The sequence below is a fragment of the Schistocerca gregaria genome, chromosome 6 (genome assembly GCF_023897955.1).
Source record: "Schistocerca gregaria isolate iqSchGreg1 chromosome 6, iqSchGreg1.2, whole genome shotgun sequence".
Classification (NCBI taxonomy): domain Eukaryota; kingdom Metazoa; phylum Arthropoda; class Insecta; order Orthoptera; family Acrididae; genus Schistocerca; species Schistocerca gregaria.
In genome coordinates, this window is record NC_064925.1 from 268,081,812 (window position 1) to 268,096,630 (window position 14,819).

At 43.0% G+C, this 14,819-nt stretch overlaps 1 protein-coding gene across 8 annotated transcripts in view; it reads right to left on the reverse strand.

Moving 5' to 3' along the window:
* The window catches only part of LOC126278330 (proton-coupled amino acid transporter-like protein pathetic), a 238,088-nt gene that overhangs the window by 30,032 nt on the left and 193,237 nt on the right, over positions 1-14,819 (reverse strand). For all 8 annotated transcript variants that reach the window (XM_049978355.1, XM_049978351.1, XM_049978357.1 and 5 more), the window contains one exon: positions 818-1,122. In XM_049978355.1, coding sequence (XP_049834312.1) covers positions 818-1,122 — 305 coding nt within the window. The remainder of the gene's footprint in view (positions 1-817; positions 1,123-14,819) is intronic.

Here is a 14,819-nt window from a genome sequence, read left to right on the forward strand (position 1 = left end):
TCATTACTAGTCCAGTAGTAGTAGAAGGAACAGTAAGAGTAGTATTTTGAAGTGACTGAGTTTTATAATTTTTTTAGTTTTAATGGTAATGTACACAATGTACCCATTTTACAGTCTGTGTTCTTCATTGGTGCTTAGGATCATTATGAAACAATAAATTGAAAAAGAGTAGTTTGAACTCCTGGCATTTAGTATATAAGGAATTATTCATACTGTCCCAGAGTATCAGGTTTCAGTGGCAACTGTTTCCCATAGTGAATAGCTGAATACAGTGCTACATAGCATGAGTAAAATAAGTTTGGATTACAGAAATCCTCACCTCATTTTGTCAGCAGTTGGCGGCTGCTATTAAATTCTCCATCACTTTATGAATCACCATATAAAAGTAACCCTACGTTATTCCACACCTTTCCCTGCTTGTACTGTTTTTCACAGCATGGTGTAGTTTATCTCACGATATCCTTCTTAGATTTTATCTTGGGTAGTCATCAAAATCACTGAGCATTCTGAACAATTAAAAATATATTCCACACACTGTCAACCATTCGCACAAGATACTGTGTTTAAGCAATGACAGACATATCTGGTAATCGGTAACTGTATGCTACCAACTAATCTCACCTCGCCAATCAAACCTTGGGACACAAATTTCAGCACTGTCCAGGTTTTAAACTGTCTACCTCCAGATCAAGCAGTACTGAATCATCACTTTTTACGAACATGTCTCGGAATTGGATGTGTGAAGCAGAAAGCAGCACTTTTTTTATGGTTCACTTTCTAATCTAATGTATGTGGGTAATGGGAGACTCATACTTACGAGGTGGGGTGTTCCAGATCCCGCTGCAGCAGTGGGTCATAGTCCCCATCGCCAAGTGTTGGCTCCAGTGGTGGCTTGCCGCCACCTGTGCCTGCTGGGCTGCTGACACCACCATCTGCCTCCATCTGGCCAGGCAAGTGGACCAGCACACTGTCTGGAGAAGCGCGTGGAGGTGGTGGGGGTGCAGCCAGTGCACGTTTCTCATAGCTGTCATTGAGTGGCTCCGTGGCAGGCAGCAGTGGTTGCCGTTCATCTCGGCCCTCCTTCATCTTGGCGCCCACCGGCAACGGTGTTGCGGCGCCCAACTGGACAACACAAGTGCATACATCAGTAGCTGTGGATTACTTCACAGACACAAAATGTTGCAGCACTAAAATTGAAGCCAAGCAACCTTTTAATTCACATATCATGCAAATTATAGCATAAAGCAATGTGCAGACCTTGGAAAAACAACAAAAACAGCTACACCAACAATTATACCCTCTATTGCACATGCACTGTTAGAACTTTAACCACGAACAGATGAGGAACTGTTGAAATTAATAATAATAATTACCTGCTGGTTGATAATCTAAAACTAATACAGTCCTCAATCCAAAGGTTTGATTGAACACCCCACTGTTATATGAGACATACTTTTGGAGATGGTATGCTCTTCCCTTCCTCAAACCTTTGAACTGACTTACCAAGCCAGTATATGTAAACCTACTATTTGATGTGCACTCTGAACCCCATTTTCACATGCACAAATCACTACTGTAGCTGAAAGGCCAGATAAGTGGCAGAAAAAAATCTCAGAGTCAAATGAGAACTACAGATTTGTAGCCTGACACTGAGTTACACAAAGAGTACACTGTACTGCCAAAATTATTACATTTATTCCTAACACTGACATCTACAGCACACAGTGGATGCCATGTTATATGATATGTGGTCATCAAGTAGGTAAACAAAGGTATTAGCAGACTTCGTATACACATTTTTGGTCACCACCATGTAGTAGGAAGATCCACTTTACATGAGGGGTGACACAGGATGACTGTAAACTTTCAGAGCAAAAGAACAGTGTTTCCGATATAAACAAATTTGTGGACTCTGTTGTGGGAGGGTGTGGATGAGTAGATAGTCAATAACCTCTTTGAAGCCCTAGATCTGTACACAATACTGATTTTGGAGCATGTACTCTGATGATGGTGGTATATGGAGACCAATAATACCTTCCAAAATAACAGTCTACTGACTAAATAAGCCAAGTTCTCTACCCAAACTGTTGAGTGAAATCTACAGGGACTCAGAACTACAAAGATGGCGTCAATAACCATGCAAACAATGGTCTACCAACGGAAAATAATTTCTCAATGACTGAGGGATGTAAGTAGTTCAGCAAGACACACATTACATTTCTGGAAGAATACAAATTGGTGAGGGAGCATTATGGGCCGTAGTATGATTTTGTAGCTTTCTCTGGGCCCATTACCCCACATGAAAAGTAATCTTAACTAATTTGGTGCAAATTCATCATCAGGAATTAATTTACTCTTTTTATGATGATGGTGAACGGGACAGTCCAGAAAAATAATACACCTTACCAAATGGTTGGAAGAGCACAATAAAGGCTTTCGAGTACTTCCTTGTCTATAAATTGACTTGATCTTACCCCTGTTGAACATTTGCAGGGGCACATCATTTGTTGTGTTTGATACATGAATCCGCTTTGCAGTGACCATAACATCAGATGTGGTGGGATGCTTTGTAGTGATTACAAATTCATTTATCTTTGGAAACCTGTAACACTAATAATTACTTGTACGGCTCAATAACCAGGTGCAAGTATTTCAATTGATGCCATTTCAGCAACTTAGGTGCCCCAGTTATTGAACCAGTAGAAGGTAACCTACAGTTTACCGTGGAATCAGAACCACTAGTGAATCACTAATTCACCAATAGATGAATGTTATGTTACAAGGCAGACTGAAAAATCCATGGTGCCACTAGGATTCCATTCTTTCCAAGTATGTGCTTCACTGGCAGACCACCAGGCCCAACTTTGGAGGCCTATAAGAAACTGATTTGAGTCACTTTCACTTTTCCTAGTTGTTATGTGCTTTGTAAGTAGTGGTTGTTCTGGATTCTGGCACACGATAATAATATTTTGATTGCGAAATATATGCTGATTTGAGCCAACTGCTAATATTCAATTGATCATTTATCATTAAATTGCTGGTTTTTAAGGGTTTTGACTAAATAGTACTTTCATTACACTGTAGATAATGGACAACCCGAAGGTATAAGTGGACAATATTATTTTACTAGCCTAGTCCTCTTACCTAAATAGTTGTAGACTATCAAAACTATACAGTGCAAGACAGTTAAAGAACTTCTTTTTTGAAACCACGTAATTGCCTCCCACTCTGACACATAAGTTTCATATTTGGCTCAAAGGTTCCTACAACCTTCCTCTGTAACAGTGCACAAGTGTGGCACCTGTGACGTCATCCTTGGGCTTGGTGACACTTCAAACAGCAGCATCTACACATGCGAAAAAAGACCAGAGGTCAGAAAAAGTTCATGTGAGGTGTTAGATGAATTAATGATGTCACACTGGCAACAAATGTCACCAAAATTCTGTCCAACACCATTGTGGATGTGTCACACAATGGGATGGTCGTCAGATCCCCTCTTACCCACATTCAACCCCTTCTTTTGATGCCACTGCAATGGAGGCCAGAACCGCAACACCAAGTGTTGAAATCACAGTGTTTTCTTATGGCTCGCTAAACAAAACATTTCAGACACTCCACTGTACATGATCAACATGAAAAGGCCTCGGGGGTGGCATAAAGGGCGTTAATGAAACCAGCCTTTCCCTTCGGGCGTTGAGTCGATCGCGGAACTTCTACACTTTTATGTAAACAAAGCAATTACTTTTGATGCGAGTAATGTTTACATGCGCAAACATAAAAAATATAATAATTGTTATTATTTTGTACTCAATACAACGTTCTTCATCGTGATCAACAGGGAAGCATTACCTGTTATTATTGATAAAAGCGGAAGTTGCTTATGAATAACAGAAACATGTTTTCTATAAAGTTTGACGCAGTACTGCAGCGATGTCTGATATATTGTTGTTTGGCGGTTCTTTTTATTACAAATGAAATGAACACCCCTGGCTGCATACAGGCGTTGATATAAGCCAACGGGAACAGTTGAAAATGTGTGCCCCGACTGGGACTCGAACTCGGGATCTCCTGCTTACATGGCAGACGCTCTATCCATTTTTTTTTATCTTTTTTTCCAATCTCGTTTCGTTCGTTTTCGTTCGTTGCATCTGCTCGGGGCGCATGTCGCAAGACACCCGTTTCAGCTCGTCGTTGATCCATTAACTCAGTTTTTTCATTACAGAGGACAGCTAGCCCTCTGACCGAACAATCTATCTAAGCCACCGAGGACACAGAAGATAGTGCGACTGCATGGACTGATCTCTGGCACGGCTCCCGTGAGACCTACATTCGCAACTTATTGTCCCGCAGTATATTCATAGTGCCCCTGCCCAGTATACTCATTACTCGCGGCTTTACTGCCGATTTTCGTAAGAGTTATGGCACTGTTTGTGCATCTGCACAGAAGAAGATGGCCATATGGCCGATGAGCCTTAACTATATAAGATGGTATCTGTTCTTTCGGACATGTCCGAAAGAACAGATACCATCTTCATATACAGGGTGGTCCATTGATCGTCAACGGGTCAAATATCTCACGAAATAAGCGTCAAACAAAAGAACTACAAAGAACGAAACTTGTCTAGCTTGAAGGGGGAAACCAGATGGCGCTATGGTTGGACCGCTAGATGGCGCTGTCGTACGTCAAACGGGTATCAACTGCGTTTTTTTAAATAGGTACCCCCATTTTTATTACATATTCGTCTAGTACGTAAAGAAATATGAATGTTTTAGTTGGACCACTTTTTTCGCTTTGTGATGGATGTCGCTGCAATAGTCACAAACACATGGCTCACAATTTTGGATGAACAGTTGGTAACAGGTAGGTTTTTTAAATTAAAATACAGAACGTACGTAGGTTTGAACATTTTATTTCGGTTGTTCCAATGTGATACATGTACCTTTGTGAATTTATCACTTCTGAGAACGCATGCTGTTACAGTGTGATTACCTGTAAATACCACATTAATGCAAAAAATTCTGAAAATGATGTCCGTCAACCTCGATGCATTTGGCAATACGAGTAACGACATTCCTCTCAATAGCGAATAGTTCGCGTTCCGTAATGTTCGCACATGCATTGGCAATGAGCTGAAGCATGTTGTCAGGCGTTGCCGGTGGATCACGACAGCAAATATCCTTTAACTTTCCCCACAGAAAAAAACCCGGAGAAGTCAGATCCGGTGAACGTGCGGGCCATGGTATGGTGCTTCGACGACCAATCCACCTGTCATGAAATATGTTATTCAATACCGCTTCAACGGCACGCGAGCTACGTGCCGGACATCCATTATGTTGGAAGTACATCGCCATTCTGTCATGCAGGGAAACATCTTGTAGTAACATCGGTAGAACATTACGTAGGAAATCAGCATATATTGCACCATTTAGATTGTCATCGATAAAATGGGGGCCAATTATCCTTCCTCCCATAATGCCACAACATACATTAACCCGCCAAGGTCGCTGATGTTCCACTTTTCGCAGCCATCGCGGATTTTCTGTTGCCCAATAGTGCATATTATGCCGGTTTACGTTACCGCTGTTGGTGAATGACTCTTGGTCGCTAAATAGAACGTGTGCAAAAAATCTGTCATCGTCCCGTAATTTTGAAGTAGCATTCTCAACAACGACGTTTTAGAGATTCCCGATTCTCGCGCAATTTGTCTGCTACTGATGTGCGGATTAGGCGCGACAGCAGCTAAACACCTACTTGGGCATCATCATTTGTTGCAGGTCGTGGTTGACGTTTCACATGTGGCTGAACACTTCCTGTTAAATAACGTAACTATCCGGCGAACGGTACGGACACTTGGATGATGTCGTCCAGGATATCGAGCGGCAAACATAGCACACGCCCGTTGGGCATTTTGATCACAATAGTCATACATCAACGCGATATTGACAATTTCCGCAATTGGTAAACGGTCCATTTTAACACGGGTAATGTATCACGAAGCAAATACCGTCCGCACTGGCGGAATGTTACGTGATACCACGTACTTATAAGTTTGTGACTATTACAGCGCCATCTATCACAAAGCGAAAAAAGTGGATCAAATAAAACATTCGTATTTCTTTACGTACCACACTAATATGTAATAAAATGGGGGTTCCTATTTTTTTTTTTTAAAAAAAAAACGCTGTTGATATCCGTTTGAAATACGACAGCGCCATCTAACAGGCCAACCAAAGCGCCATCCGGTTTCCCCCTTCAAGCTAGAGGAGTTTCGTTCTTTGTAGTTTTTTCGCTTGATGCTTATTTTGTGAGATATTTGACCCGGTCGCCATCAATGGATCACTCTGTATATATAGTTAAGGTTCTTTTTATCTTTTTGTTGAGGAAATTGTGTTTTCTCGTGCTATATGATAAAACTGTATCATTTCCTTTACATTTACAACATCCCTCTGTTTCACGTTAAAAATCAACAATTTGCGAATAAAACCTGAACTGAACATAAATAAATATTTTGTATTTTTAAGAAAGGCAGGAGTATAACTGCGCAGAACAAAAATGTTCCGCAGGTTACTCGGGCCTCTAAATATCCTCGCTGATTCTAGAGAGTTCACCGCTTCTGGTTTTTAGGGGAATCTAGTAAGACACTGAGCGCTTACGTACGTAAAGAAAGACATCGTTATGAGGAACGTCCGAAAGGTATGCAACACAACGTACAGGAAACGCAGGTGGGCCCTTAGCTGACCAAAGCTACCGTACTATTGTGGTGAAGTCTGATGCCATTGTGACATCATTACCGCAATTTACACCTCACATGAACTTCTGAGCTCTGGCCTTTCTTCCGCATGTGTCGCCACCTTGCTGTTTGACGCGTCGCCGAGCCCGAGGATGAAGTCGCAGGAAGCCACATTTCCGCACCATTACACAAGTTTGTTATGCTATGTTGTCGTTAATGAAGTCTGTTTGTTTAGCTGAATGGTAACGTGCTTGCCTCCCTTGCAGCGGGCCCGGGTTCGATTCCCGACCGGGTTGGAGATTCCCGCGAACTGCCCAAAGTGGCGTCGACTGGAATAAGACTCGTACTCGGCGGCCGAACTTCGAAAGTGGAGCCTCCCGGCCGGCAATGCCATCCGATCATTTCATTTTGTTTTTGTCATGAATGACGCAACTACCGCACGGAATAGTTAATGTGGACCTATTAATGACGTTGATATTATTTAGGCCTGCCTTTTTCCTTTATCGCACAATCTAAGGCGTAATGGAAATCTTTCCACTAAGTAGCGCAAAATTTCTGCAAGTATCTGCTTGCATTTTACCGGAAACGGGAAGTCCTCTGTATTCATTTTTTAGTGCTCTTGTCTCACTGTTCCTCTTTCCACAGTCGCTCATCTGAACCAAAGCCTGAATTCTGTAGTGGTAATTGCATCCCGTTCCTTCCACTCCCACCTAGCCGTACTAACAGCTTCGTTTTATGAAACAGAATCTTTACAGGTTCAGTATGAAAAAGAAAAGTTACAATTTATAGAATCAGGGATTTCATCGACGTGATTAATGAGAGGAGTAATTCCGGGGCCAAGAACGATGGTACTCGTGTAAGGTGACGTTGCTGCATCTACTCCAACGAGATTCTAAGCCAAGAAGGGAGCACATCCTGACAAAAAGTAACGGTGTCATCGAATACTTTGCATACAAATAGAATACGGAACCTATATTCTTTCAGGAAAAATTTTTGACAGTGCAGCTAAGACAGTAAAGATGAAGAGGAACTGGGGAAAACAGAATTACGCATCATGCTTCGTCACTGAAACATCAGAGAGTGAACTAAGTATTTCAGTAAGTAACGATCTATTGACACGTAATCAGCATGGCTTCAGAAAACATCGCTCTTGTGCAACGCAGCTAGCTCTATATTCGCACGAAGTAATGGCCGCTATCGACAGGGGATCTCAAGTTGAGTCCGTATTTCTAGATTTCCGGAAAGCTTTTGACACCGTTCCTCACAAGCGACTTCTAATCAAGCTGCGGAGCTATGGGGTATCGTCTCAGTTGTGCGACTGGATTCGTGATTTCCTGTCAGGAAGGTCGCAGTTCGTAGTAATAGACGGCAAATCATCGAGTAAAACTGAAGTGATATCAGGTGTTCCCCAGGGAAGCGTCCTGGGACCTCTACCGTTCCTGATCTATATAAATGACCTGGGTGACAATCTGAGCAGTTCTCTTAGACTGTTCGCAGATGATGCTGTAATTTACCGTCTAGTAAGGTCATCCGAAGATCAGTATCAGCTGCAAAGCGATTTAGAAAAGATTGCTGTATGGTGTGTCAGGTGGCAGTTGACGCTAAATAACGAAAAGTGTGAGATGATCCACATGAGTTCCAAAAGAAATCCGTTGGAATTCGATTACTCGATAAATAGTACAATTCTCAAGGCTGTAATTTCAACTAAGTACCTGGGTGTTAAAATTACGAACAACTTCAGTTGGAAGGACCACATAGATAATATTGTCGGGAAGGCGAGCCAAAGGTTGCGTTTCATTGACAGGACACTTAGAAGATGCAACAAGTCCACTAAAGAGACAGCTTACACTACACTCGTTCGTCCTCTGTTAGAATATTGCTGCGCGGTGTGGGATCCTTACCAGGTGGGATTGACGGAGGACATCGAGAGGGTGCAAAGAAGGGCAGCTCGTTTTGTATTATCGCGTTATAGGAGAGAGAGTGTGGCAGATATGATACACGAGTTGGGATGGAAGTCATTACAGCATAGACGTTTTTCGTCGCGGCGAGACCTTTTTACGAAATTTCAGTCACCAACTTTCTCTTCCGAATGCGAAAATATTTTGTTGAGCCCAACCTACATAAGTAGGAATGATCATCAAAATAAAATAAGAGAAATCAGAGCTCGAACAGAAAGGTTTAGGTGTTCGTTTTTCCCGCTCGCTGTTCGGGAGTGGAATAGTAGAGAGATAGTATGATTGTGGTTCGATGAACCCTCTGCCAAGCACTTAAATGTGAATTGCAGAGTAGTCATGTAGACATGTAGATGTAATGCTTCCCTGGCATTCGTTATGTCCTTATATGCTCATCAGAATATTACGGAGTTGCCCTGCTTTGTCATTTCAAATGAAACTTCTAGTGTTCCGCGTGTAACCACAGGGTGTTCTGCATCACTATAATCGATAACGAATAGTGGGGAATGCTGCTGCTGGCCAATGGAAACCAAGACCAACACCTCTCCACGAGACCTAATAGTTCAGACAACACTCATACTAAACACTCCGTCTTCAGGCCACAAGCGGCCCATCGGAGACCGTCCGACCGCCGTGTCATCCTCGGACGAGGATGCGGATAGGAGAGGCGTGTGGTCAGCACACCGCTCTCCCTACTATTCGGTCGAATAGCTCCTCAATTGGTATCACAAGGCTGACTGCACCCAGAAAAATGGCCACAGCGCATAGCGGCCCGGATGGTCACCCATCCAAGTGCCGGCCACGCACGACAGCGCTTAACTTCGGTGATCTGAGGGGAAATAGTGTGTCCACCGCGGCAAGGCCGTTGCCTCAACACTCCTACTAGACAATCGAAAACTTATATCATGTGAAATGTCGAATCACGACAACTTCAGCCGTCTAAACTTCCAGTTGTTATTTTATTTGAGCAACCAGTTTCGATGCTACATTACGCCATCTTCAAGCCCATTAACTGACGTGTAGGAACTCCCACTTTGGTGCAGTCAAAACAGGGGTCAGCATTCTGTGACTGATATACGTAGATTTCTTCTTAACACAGCGATCCCTTGAATCATTACTTGCCGACAACGGATCTCTGTGTTAAGAACGTCACCCTATTTTGACTGGACCAGAGATGGGATTCATCCTACACGTCGGTCGGGGGGCTTGAAGATGGCGCAAGGTAGCACTGAAACTGGTTGCTCCAATGAAATATCAACTGCAAATTTAGACGGCTGAAGGTTTGATTCGACATTTTACATTGAACAACCGAGGCTCCGTAACCATATGTCTAAAGATAGATTTAACAGACGATACTATCTGATTCTGACAAAGCTTGCCAGTTCGACTGCGCCACACACTTAAGGTACTGGCAGTTCTTTTCTGTCGAAGTTCTTGTTTTCTCTACATAATTGAACCGCCCTCTCGAGTCCCCATTTTATGTAACATTTCTACCGGAAATGCAATGGTTGTAAATTCATGATATGCTTAAATGGTAGACTTCGCCCGACTGATTTTGTAGTAGTGTGATGGGCAGCGAAGTCTTTAGGATCAACTGAAAGAAAAAATACGTGGACGAAACCGGGCTGCAAAAGAAAAACATTGAGACATTGTACCTGCACACAAGGATGCTTTGGGAATGGGAAAACTGAGGACTTAAGTATGAATTCGCACAACGTGCACCACATTCGTGAGATGTAGCGAAACATGACCCCACCGCACTCCGCAGTGCTCTCACACCTACAGTCACATCGCAGAAGATCAGAGCTCTTGTGCTGTTCGTTCTGACGTTGCACTGTTTGGTATCTTATCTGTCCGGTAGGTATAACTGTATTCCCACGGTGCGCATTCATACAGACAATGTCCGAACAGTGCACTGGATCTATGACAAATCCTGTATCACTGTATGTGGTGTAGTACAAGGATACTAAGTAGATTTAACTGGACAGATATTTAACAAAATGGTTCAAATGGCTCTGAGCACTGTGGGACTTAACATCTGAGGTTACCAGTCCCCTAGAACTTAGAACTACTTAAACCTAACTAACCTAACGACATCACACACACCCATGCCCGAGGCAGGATTCGAACCTGCGACCGTAGAGGTCGTGCGGTTCCAGACTGAAGCGCCTAGAATCGCTCGGCCACCTCGGCCGGCTAGATATTTAACAAAACAGCTGAACGCCACGGGCAAAAACACACCAAAACGGAGGAAGAAGTGTAAACGAAAAACAGAAACGGAACGCTATTTCACTAAAAAAAAAAAAAAAAAAAAAAAAAAATCGCCCGCTTCATCTCTGTATTACTTGGATTTATCTACCTTCATGTGAGTCCTGCAGTAACAGTAATATTCGTTACTAAACAACGTCGTGCCAACTTTCAATGGTCTGACACACAGAAATTGCCGCAACATATGGTTCCATTTCTAGTTATGAACGATAACTCGTGTAAACTGTGAGACGCACATTATGGAGTAAGACGGATAAGTAGAAGTAAATTATCGCAAGTACGCGTGTGTGGCAGAAGCATTATGAAGAAAGAAACCTGTACCAAGTAGTGGTAATCTATTGAGCACGTGAAATGATAGAAGATAGAGAAGACTACAGAACGGTCGAAAGCAACTGCTTATGTAACAAACGCACGACGTTATTTTCTTTTTTATTTGCTACACCGCTGAAGGTCAAGAGAAACGCAGCGAGTAAACTGACAACGTTTGACGATTGGATATTCGGCTCTTCCTCTATAAACGATGTTAAGAAGCTAAGCAAAAGTTCGATAGCCGCATAGATTACTTCCCTGTAATATCTGTACCCATAATATTCCATCAACAACCAGTATAAGTAGGTGTTTTGAAATCTGGCGATTCTTCTGGCTCCAGTGATATAAAGTGGTGCTTCTATTTAACACACCTCGCTCAAATAGTACACTCATCCTACCTCGTTCACTTTTTATTAACCAATTACTTTTACAGACGCCACTTTCTGGCAGCATTTTCCTATCGTGAGATGACCGAAAGAGACCGTTTCACCACATATCTTGTTGCAAGCACGCACACTTTATTATAGTTACTATCGACTGTTACGAGATCATGTTTCTAGTATCTACACCAAAACACCAATCTCTAGTGCACGATGGAAAACATGTTTGTACATCACACAAAAGGGTTACTATTTTTGCTGCATCAAAATTCGATGCTTTTTTTTAATGGAACAGTTTGGTGCTTTCATAACGACTGTGAAAAGTTGTAGTAACTCTCAATTTTTCAGTTAGAGTGGGTATCTTTTCCCTCCGAAACGAAACATGATACACATTGCTTGGACGAGTTGTACTCTCCCGTTGCATAACATCAACTTGAAGACCTCCTTCCAACACCTCCTTATTTTTATAAAACACGCAGATACATGAAATTTACTAGCCATAAGCACACAGGAGGAGGAGGAGATTAGTGTTTAACGTCCCGTCGACAACGAGGTCATTAGAGACGGAGCACAAGCTCGGATTAGGGGAGGATGGGGAAGGAAATCGGCCGTGCCCTTTGAAAGGAACTATCCCGGCATTTGCCTGAAATGATCTAGGGAAATCACGGAAAACCTAAATCAGGATGGCCGGACGCGGTATTGAACCGTCGTCCTCCCGAATGCGAGTCTAGTGTGCTAACCACTGCGCCACCTCGTTCGGTCGGTAAGCACACACAGTACTGAGCTAAACTTATTTAGGTGTTCTGAGAAGGTAGCTTGCACTCTAAACGCACCGATTCTATTTGTGTGTTGAATACTAAATGTTTGTTATTTTGTAGAGCCTTATTGAAAACAAACTGGTATACATAGGAGTTGGACAAAAATACGGAAACAGTGTCCAGTGTAGCTGTGAATGCAATATGTCCGATCTAAGCGGATTGGGACGTGGGCAAATTGTTGGTGTTCGTATGATGTGTTTCCGTAAACAAGACAGCGAAGTGTTTGTTGTTTCAAGAGGCATCGTATCGGAGATTTGTACTGCGTACAGGGAAAGCAGAGGAACATCAGCCACTAAGTCGCGAAGCTCAATAAGTCACAACGCGGACGGAGGTGTATGATGAGCGATCGTGACGGACGATCACTGCAAGGGATTGTGACGAAAAATAAGAGGACGACAGCTGCAAAGTGTCGCACTCGAGAACACTGTCAGCACGAAAACAACACGATGGGAACGCCGTTAAGTAGAGCACTGCAGGGCGAGATGGAATTCCAAAACCAGTCGTCAGTGACGCAAACGCGGATAACAGGAAAACGTGGCGCCGAAGCCTTAGAACCTGAACTGTGGTGCAATGAAAGGAAGTCATTTAGTCGGATGAGTCTTGTCGCACACTGTTGCCAACTTCTGGCCGAGTTGACGATTCAAGTGTGAAACACGAGGATTCTATGATGATTTGGGCAGCCATACCGTGGTATTCCACGGGTCTCATCGTTACTGTTTAAGGTCTCGTTACCACTAACGATTCTACATCTACATCTACATTCATACTCCGCAAGCCACCCAACGGTGTGTGGCGGAGGGCACTTTATGTGCCACTGTCATTACCTTCCTTTTCTGTTCCAGTCGCGTATGGTTCGCGGGAAGAACGACTGTCTGAAAGCCTCCGTGCGCGCTCTAATCTCTCTAATTTTACATTCGTGATCTCTACGGCAGGTATAAGTAGGGGGAAGCAGTATATTCGATACCTCATCCAGAAACGTACCCTCTCGAAACCTGGACAGCAAGCTACACCGCGATGCAGAGCGCCTCTCTTGCAGAGTCTGCCACTTGAGTTTGCTAAACATCTCCGTAACGCTATCACGGTTACCAAATAACCCTGAGACGAAACGCGCCGCTCTTCTTTGGATCTTCTCTATCTCCTCCGTCAACCCGATCTGGTACGGATCCCACACTGATGAGCAATACTCAAGTATAGGTCGAGCGAGTGCTTTGTAAGCCACCTCCTTTGTTCATGGACTACATTTTCTAAGGACTCTCTCAATGAATCTCAATCTGGTACCCGCCTTACCAACAATTAATTTTATATGATCATTCCATTTCAAATCGTTCCGCACGCATACTCCCAGATATTTAACAGAAGTAACTGCTACCAGTGTTTGTTCCGCTATCATATAATGATACAATAAAGGATCCTTCTTTCTATGTATTCGCAATACATTACATTTGTCTATGTTAAGGGTCAGTTACCACTCCCTACACCAAGTGCCTACCCGCTGCAGATCTTCCTGCATTTCGCTACAATTTTCTAATGCTGCAACTTCTCTTTATACTACAGAATCATCCGCGAAAAGCCGCATGGAACTTCCGACACTATCTACTACGTTTTTTATATATATATATATATATATATATATATATATATATATATATATATATATATATATATATATAAGGTGTTTCAAAAATGACCGGTATATTTGAAACGGCAATAAAAACTAAACGAGCAGCGATAGAAATACACCGTTGGTTGCAATATGCTTGGGACAACAGTACATTTTCAGGCGGACAAACTTTCGAAATTACAGTAGTTACAATTTTCAACAACAGATGGCGCTGCAAGTGATGTGAAAGATATAGAAGGCAACGCAGTCTGTGGGTGCGCCATTCTGTACGTCGTCTTTCTGCTGTAAGCATGTGCTGTTCACAACGTGCAAGTGTGCTGTGGACAACATGGTTTATTCCTTAGAACAGAGGATTTTTCTGGTGTTGGAATTCCACCACCTAGAACACAGTGTTGTTGCAACAAGACGAAGTTTTCAACGGAGGTTTAATGTAACCAAAGGACCGAAAAGCGATACAATAAAGGATCTGTTTGAAAAATTTCAACGGACTGGGAACATGACGGATGAACGTGCTGGAAAGGTAGGGCGACCGCGTACGGCAACCACAGAGGGCAACACGCAGCTAGTGCAGCAGGTGATCCAACAGCGGCCTTGGGTTTCCGTTCGCCGTGTTGCCCATTTTTCAGATCCGAAACGATTACTGCATCACGCTATCTGGACATTCTTCGTGAATTTGTGGCGGTACAAACTGCCTTAGACGACACTGCAAGATGGTGCCCGGCCACATCGCAGGGCCGACG